Genomic DNA, 7,839 nt, shown 5'->3' on the forward strand with positions numbered 1-7,839 from the left:
GTCTAACTTAACGGATAGCATCGCAACTCGACCATTTCCAACCACAGCGCAAGATATTACCGTTGAGAATATGGTTTCCATGATCAAGATCCATGGCGCCGGGGTGGCAGCCGTTGCCGTGCTCCTCCTGGTCGCCATGCTCCCTTCCCATGCGTCTACGACCATGGACGAGCCGGCCGTGTACAAGCACGCGGCTCCAGCTCCGTCGCCGACGTCGCCGGCCAAGGCCCAACCGGTGATCATGGTCCAGGGCGTCATCTTCTGCAAGACCTGCAAGCTCCCTGGCTACAACCGTGACATCGACGCCTCGCCTCTCCCCAGTACGTCCTCTCCGATGATCAACACCCCGTTCAAAGAAAAACTTGACTATTTCTTAACCTCTCCGTATTAATCTGTACTACAATGATGTGCATCAACGCAGACGCGACAGCGAAGCTGGTGTGCTACGGCGGCGGCGGCAAGAGCGGCGGCGCGTACAGGGTGCTGAACATGACGAGCACGCCGACGGACAAGACCGGCTACTTCCTGTTCATGGTGTACGACGTGGCCATGTTCAGCCGGGAGAGCTGCAGGGTGTACCTCCGCACGTCACCCACGGCGCGTTGCGACGCGCCGTCCCTGCCGGCCGACGCCTCGCTGGGGATCGTGCTCGAGCAGTCGGAGAAGAAGAAGAACGTCTACAGCTCCAAGAGCGTGCTCATGTACGCGCCGCGCAAGGGCCGCAAGTGCCCGCGTCACTACTGAGACTTGCGTACGTGTGTGATGAGATGGATGCTGGAATGCACGAGTGCTGTGAGGGACGCTAGTGATGTTTGAGGTAGGCTCGCACGTAGTCGAAGGCAATAATAAGAAGAGATTGTTGTCGCGCGTAGGTTTCCTTAATTTCAGTAGAGGATCGATCGTAGTTTCATGTTGGCCGTTGGAGCGGTTGCTCTTCCATGTGTGACTGTGTGTAACGTCTCCCTTTGTCAGTTTGTTGTTTCGTCGACGAGTTAATGAGTTAATTTGGTCATGTTTTTTCTTTTTGGTCACGTTTTCTTAGAGGGATTTTGCACTTCTAGCTCTCTTGGAAAAGTCAGTTTTAAGTCCACCCAAGTTACTCCCTCCAATTCATAATAAGTGTCATGGTTTTAGTGGATAGGAGAGAGTATAAATATTTTTTAGAATTTCCAATAAATAAATAATGATTTAGAACTAATAAACGTTGGCATTAAAAATGATTATTTCTAATTCAGCTTGGAAATAGATAAATTGTTTTAAGGATGACTTTTTCAGGGTTAAGGCGCCATGCCATCCGATTAGATAGAAAGAGTGTTATGTACGGAAGTTTTAGGATCAACTAAGAATTACAAGCCTAAAGAGTAACTAGAACATCTCGAGAATCCTTGCTATGGGCATAAGCCCACCGCTGGATCTTCTCCCTCACCAATGCTACCACGGTGTCCGGAACGAGAGCTATGTTGCGAAAAAACCTTTTGTACGTTCCGCTCTTTCCAAGCCACATGGCATAAATGAAGCAACACTGGCTTCCTTTCTCTTCTCCTTCAACAGACCCCTTGAGCATGTCATCCCACCAAGCCTTGATGTAGCGACCCAAGGTTTTGAAGCGACATTTCCGATAGTGCCATTCGCCAAGAATATCTTTTCCGAACTAACGTGGAGAAGCTACACATTGCTAAATCAAGTCATACGGTCTTGCGACAATGTTTAATGATGTACACTGCACTAGTGTTCACTGAAACACATGTGGTTTACATGCGCGCCCCAATTGGGCCGTGTGAAATTTTCATGTAGACTGTTTGATATAGCCCAGCCAGGCAAAGGAAAAAAAATGACCTGAACTACGGCGAGCTTACGTTGGCCTAAAGAGATTTATAACGATAGTAGAACAGTTACATGGGGTCATCACATGTTTTCGGAGGGAGGAGAAGGAAGAGAGCATACATCAAGGTGGGTCGTAGGAAGGCAAAGAGATTTCATGAAGAACATACAAAGGATAATACCAAACAATTGTACCTAGAAAGGAAAATAGATAAACCGGATTATTCTCTTATGGAGACGTCTCTCCGGTAGCAAGGCATCAATTTGACTTTGGTAATGTTGCTCCATGACTCCGGGTCCTGAGTGGACGATGTGTGGGTACATGAATGTATTGATTGTGTGCGTCTATATCATACTCGGCATTAGTAGAAAATAATACAATCCTACAAAAATTGTGGTCCAAATCCGAAGCATTGACTTTCTATGCATAAAAAGTACAAGAACTTATCTGAAAGAAGTGCAATCGTATTATGTTACCACACAAAAATATACATCATGTGTATTACTATGAAGTTGGTCTTTTACAACACAAATCGCCATCGTGTGGACTAGGGAAACCAGTGAAACCCTCACGTCTGGCTCCTTCCCTAGCGGAGCAAAGTACCTTAGACAGTCATTTGTTGCCCTCATATGTATAGCCCAAAACAATTGCCAATATCAACATCGGAGAGGTTTCACGAAAGTATTTCATTGATGTTTCACATGTGCTCGAGAATCAATGTGGGAACATACACTTTTTTAAACATAAGGCTCGACGAGCCCAGCTTTAAATTAACAAAGCCATCAACTGGCCAGGAGTACAAGGTAGCACGCAACAAAGAAAAAAGAAGAGAAAAGAAAAAACTGAGGATACCAGCTAGAGATACAAGCCCAGGGGTGAAGAGCTAAAACCCACCACAAAGGAACAAGCAGACCAGAGCCAGGCCCTAAACTACAAGATCTTCGAGAGCGCCCAAGAGTTCAGTAAAACACCGGCGGTTCAGCTTGAGGCCCCAAGCCCCGAGATGCCACTCCGCGGATCTGAACCACACATGACTAGCACATTGAGCATCCTGTCAAAACAGAGGATCACCAACACCCCGAGAACTGGCTAACTACGCTAGTGAAGCCGGCGAAACTCCAGAACTCGAAGGGGGAAGCTTCATGACAGCACCTCCAGGAAGAAAAATGGCGCTCGCGAGCGTCATCGTTGTCGGCACAGACCAGCTGTGCAGTGCTTTCGCGGAGGCTTTAGCACCCACCCCAAGAGAACATGGAGGCTTCGCGGAACATACACTTTGTTAAAGTGAAATCTATTTTTCATACAGGTTTTCAAAACATGTTACATTCTTTTCACGCGGATTCACCTAATAGTGAAACATATTTTAAAATATATGAAACATGAAATGAAACAACCTTTGAGATAGACACCAGGTAGATTTTTAAAAACATTAAAGCATTTTCGATAAAAGGTTTATTCTTACCACATGAACAATCATCTCGAACCGACGGGATATCAGCCATTCATCTTCAGACTATAACTTTTCTGGAACCAACGGGACAAAGAGAAACGGTGGATGTGTCTCTTTCTCAACCAATTTTGTTATCCTTTTTTTAGCATCATCAATCGGGTTGTTGGACCACCCTTTGTCACTAGGTAACGAAAGTTGGCCCACCCCATTCCTCATCTCTACAAGTTTCAGCATGAAAGCAAGGATAGTAATGTCGAAGCTCACTTAGTAGCTAGAAATGCGAAAAGTGTTTTTAGCTCCCGAACTCCAGTGCTCTCACTATGTTAAGAAAAATTTAAAAATATTTTTACAAGTTACAAAAATCATGAAAATAATTCTGAAGACTGTCATTGATACATTCCACAATCATGCAAAATCCCAATTCGAAATTCTTTTTATTTTTAGGTAGATAAAAATGACAAAATCTGATATGTTTTCAAGATTTGAAAATGGCTACTTAGATCTACAATTTTGTTATTTTTGTGTAGCTCAAAATATTAAGTATTTGAAATTGATTTTTTGCACGTTTGTGGGATACATCATTGACTATTTGCAGATTTGTTTCCAGATTTTTTTGAAACTCAAAACTATGATTTTTAATTTTTTAAAAAAACAAGATCATGGTGCCCACGTGCACGAAATCTCTGTACCTAGAAATGCCATTTCAGATGAGTTTGGATGCCGTGTATGTAGTTCATGGAAGCACGGAACTGTGTATCTTTATTTGTCCAAGTTGAATAAAATCCCTGTCTCTCCCCTAAAAAAACAGATCGGCCCAATAGTGCCTATTGCGCTGGGCGTGGGTTAAGCCTGAAAAAAAAATTGGAACTCATGAAATGCAAGGATTCAACGATGGGCTGATTTAGAACTTCACCACGGTATACTGAAATTGTGCCAAAATTTCGTTGAAAAACTGGCTGATTTTGGCCGAAATTGCCCGGTCTTTGGGGTCGGATGTGGGTTCTCTGCTGGAAATCTGAACCTCCCCAGGAATTTTTTTACATCTATTCAACGCTAAATAGCGCTGGATTTCGGTCTAGGAGCGCCAACGAGTGGAGATGCTCTTAGAATTACCATCTATTCACAAGAGCACCAAGGATAGATCAAGTACGATAGTGTCGCGGGCTGGCTCCTTACGTTCACTAGTTCAGTAAGGCTGGTGCCAACGCGGGCTGGAGTGGAGGCGATACCACCCGCGACGGGGCGAGAGGCGGGCGAGACGCTAGCGGCGGGCGGTGGTTCCACCGCCCGGCGGTAGGGGGCGGTACCGCCCGCCTATAGCCCGCGTTGGAGGCGAGAGCGGGGCAAGAGGGAGGCGATAGCGGTGCCAGTGGGGGCGGTAGGGAGGCGGTAGGGAGGAGAGAGGAAGTGAGAGCTGTCACTATAGCCCGTGCACTGGCACCATGGGTGAGAGTGAGGTGAGAGTGAGGGTAAAAGCTGACGTGGCGAGGCTATACTGGGGTGATGCATTGGCACCAGCCTAAGAGCATGACCCCTTAAAAGGGCCAAACCCGTATAATAACCGCCAAAATAAGGGGTTGGGCGCTACCCGGCCGTCTAGCAGACCCCGTAAAACAGGCCCCCGCATCGATTTTTTACAGTTTTGGTTACAGGGCGGCTCTTCGCCCCTTACTTGTACGGGGCGGGAGGCTGAATACAGGGCCAACCCCTCATCCCATTTCACTAGGGCGCGCGGACATTTCAGAATTCCCAACCGTTTTCCCCGCGCCGCCGCCATAGCCACCCGCGCGCCGCCGCTGAAAACAGAATATTCCGTAGGATTCTGTTTTACAAGGTGGGGATACGGGGCCTGCTAGCTCGGACGAGTTTTCGGCCAGCAAAAAGTGAATACAGGGCCCTCTACTCGCGTTTTAAGGGGCAGAAAAATAAGGGATATGTTAGACATGCTCTAAGTGTGTAACCGCTCAAAAAATTCCAGAGAGCTCCTTTTGCCTGGCCTCGCCGGAGTGGCAGACACCGTTCGTTTTACTGTTAATTTGCTTATAATACTTCGTACTTACCTTCAGTTATTCTAAGCGAACACCTTGAACCCCATCGTCAGTTAAGAATAGAGGTTAAATTCCCGATTGAAATGGATCCAGCATGCCTTGAACGCTACGTATGATATGGAGCATTTCAAGTTCCTCTTATTCATCCGATGCCCCCTCGGTTTGCTGGCTATTAGCTCATGATCCGTAATTCCGGATGGTGTTAGCTAGCTAGAGTGGGCATAGCCGAAGGTAAAGTGTAACTACAGACGACAGTATACTCGTAGTACACTGACACTGCGCCTGAACTCAACAAATCATACGCGAATTTAATTAGTTGATCCTAAACGAGGTGTACGTTTACGTGCCGTCGCATATTCTAAGTCAGCTTATACCTGGAAGCGTGCTACGGCGCTCCCCGGCAATGAGCACCCGCTGCTGTTAACGAAGTGTAGCAGCTGGCTTGCGATGCACTCCAAAACCACATCTTGGCCCTCGATCTAATCCCCGATCGACGAGCCCTGATCATATTTTCAGCGCAACTTGCAGTACAACTTGACAATCCATCCCTCCATCCACCTCTGCTGATCCTACGCAAAAACCTCGGTCACGAAACGAATTATTTATACATCATGGATTCAGCTAGTATCCTACTGCTGCTATAAATTGCAACCTCTTTCGCTTCTTGTCTTCGCAACCTATCCTAGTCCTAGCCAGCTACTCGATCTTGTACTGACGAATAGCTGCTTGGCCGTACCGTAGCTGATCTACTAACCGGCCTTAGCTAATTAGCTAGCTAGGGAAACATCGAGCACCATGGCTGCTCTGCTAGCCAAGTGCCTCGTGCTGTCCCTCTCCGTCACGCTCCTCTCTCTGCTATGCGGCGGCGGCGCCACCGCCATGGGCCTGCCCCCGCCTCCGGCCACGGTGAACTTCAGCATCGCGGTGCAGGGCATGGTGTGGTGCAAGGGCTGCAAGTACAGCGGCTACAACGCCCCCATGGATGCCTCCCCGCTCGAAGGTTAATTAACTACCCCTATAGCCCCCACAAACTTCTATTATTCTTTCGTCATGGCATGGCGCCATGGATCCAGACATGCATATGACACTGACTGTGTATGTGCGCAGGCGCGGCGGTGGAGCTGCGGTGCAGCCACGGTCCGCGGCGGACAAAGCTGGTGCCGGGGGTGACATGGCAGGGCGGCTACTTCCTCATCGAGTCGTCGCAGCTGACGTCCTTCACCATCGACGAGTGCAAGGTGTATGTGACGGCCTCCCATTCGCCATTGTGCGACCTACCCGTGCCAGAGAACCCGGGCGCCGGAAAGGGGCTGCCGCTCAAGTTCGAGCGCTTCGACAAGCGTGCCGACGGCCTCCAGGCGATCTACTCCGCCGGCAACTTCTTCTTCCAGCCCGAGTACCCCAACAAGTGCTACTGATACATACGTCCATCGTGCGTTCGTCGTATTCCACCTCATGGATACATGTAGTTCTAGGTGTAGAACATGGTGCACCGTACGCACGGATGCAAGTACTTGAATAAATGGATGATGCGATTAGTTAACTGTTGGATATTAGTACTACCGGGGAAATGTAGTGTGTCACACTTGTCAGGTTGGCTTCTAAGTTTCTTCGGTTACAGTTGTTTACTTATTTATGTAACTCGATGGTCGGAATGTCCGTGTATCTTCTTTCTGCATTATTAGGATGTTTAAAGTTCGCCATGTGTGAATGGTGTTGCACGGGTTCTTTTTGTAATTTTCGAAAAAAAAAGAGTTCTTTTCTCTAACATCATCATTGTCGGAATTCCTGTTGCAATAGCGAAAATGCGCTAGACTTACGGAAGGATTCTTACGGGATGGGTTTACGGGATGGACAGTGCTAAAAATCCTCCGGAGGTTTGGAGTTTTCCAGCCTCCTGCTTGCATGCGTGGCACGTGTCCATTTTCACCTGAAATCCAGACTTTGCTTCGTCGCAGCAAAAAATCTTCCGCTTTTGCTTCATTGAAGCAAAAACGGTTCGACTAAAAAGATAGAGTTGTAGAGACTTGTTCAGACTATGCTTCGTCGTAGCAAAAAACCTCTCACTTTTGCTTCAAAAAACGGTTCGACTAAAAATAGAATTAAAGTCGCCAGAGAGTTATTCAGACTATGCTTCGTCGCAGCAAAAAACCTCCCCGCTATTGCTTCATTAAAGTAAAAAACGGTTCGTCCAGAAATCAAAAAGAAAACTCGCCGGAGACCCTGGTAGCAAAAAAATAACAATTGTATCACAAAAAGTATACAATTGTAGCATCATGAACTATCGCCGGTGCATGGCTAGCAGCGTTCCAACTCCGGTTGGTAGCACCGTCACTTTCTTGCAGCTCCGCCACTGACTAGTGTGCGGTCACCCAGTGATAAGGTATTAACTTATCAATGCCTACTAGTCGTAGACTAGGGTTTAGTTGGAAGTAGAGGGCAAGTAGATCTCGAGGGTTTCAGCCGAAAAGTACTCGACGAATAGAAAACTAGGGTTCTGTTGACAATGAATCGATCCA

The 7,839-nt window shown here is 47.3% G+C and overlaps 2 protein-coding genes across 2 annotated transcripts; both read left to right on the plus strand.

Annotated features, from left to right (window-relative positions):
- Positions 1-1,012, plus strand: LOC127321194 (non-classical arabinogalactan protein 30). The gene is made up of 2 exons (XM_051350263.2): positions 1-320; positions 422-1,012. Exons 1-2 carry the CDS (start codon positions 71-73, stop codon positions 742-744), a joined length of 573 nt encoding a protein of 190 aa, XP_051206223.1. The 5' UTR covers positions 1-70; the 3' UTR covers positions 745-1,012.
- Positions 1,013-5,994: 4,982 nt separating this feature from the next.
- On the plus strand, positions 5,995-7,088 carry LOC127321111 (non-classical arabinogalactan protein 31). The gene is made up of 2 exons (XM_051350169.2): positions 5,995-6,320; positions 6,428-7,088. Exons 1-2 carry the CDS (start codon positions 6,116-6,118, stop codon positions 6,736-6,738), a joined length of 516 nt encoding a protein of 171 aa, XP_051206129.1. The 5' UTR covers positions 5,995-6,115; the 3' UTR covers positions 6,739-7,088.
- The last annotated feature ends 751 nt before the right edge of the window (positions 7,089-7,839 follow it).

The sequence above is a fragment of the Lolium perenne genome, chromosome 1 (genome assembly GCF_019359855.2).
Source record: "Lolium perenne isolate Kyuss_39 chromosome 1, Kyuss_2.0, whole genome shotgun sequence".
Classification (NCBI taxonomy): Eukaryota; Viridiplantae; Streptophyta; class Magnoliopsida; order Poales; family Poaceae; genus Lolium; species Lolium perenne.

What these genes read in the sequence shown, in the direction of transcription:
- LOC127321111 (XM_051350169.2), top strand. Translation starts at nt 6,116, where the DNA reads ATGGCTGCTCTGCTAGCCAAGTGCCTCGTGCTGTCCCTCTCCGTCACG. An exon ending in GGATGCCTCCCCGCTCGAAG is followed by an intron (nt 6,321 to 6,427) that starts GTTAATTAACTA and finishes GTATGTGCGCAG; the next exon opens with GCGCGGCGGTGGAGCTGCGG.
- LOC127321194 (XM_051350263.2), top strand. Translation starts at nt 71, where the DNA reads ATGGTTTCCATGATCAAGATCCATGGCGCCGGGGTGGCAGCCGTTGCC. An exon ending in CGACGCCTCGCCTCTCCCCA is followed by an intron (nt 321 to 421) that starts GTACGTCCTCTC and finishes GCATCAACGCAG; the next exon opens with ACGCGACAGCGAAGCTGGTG.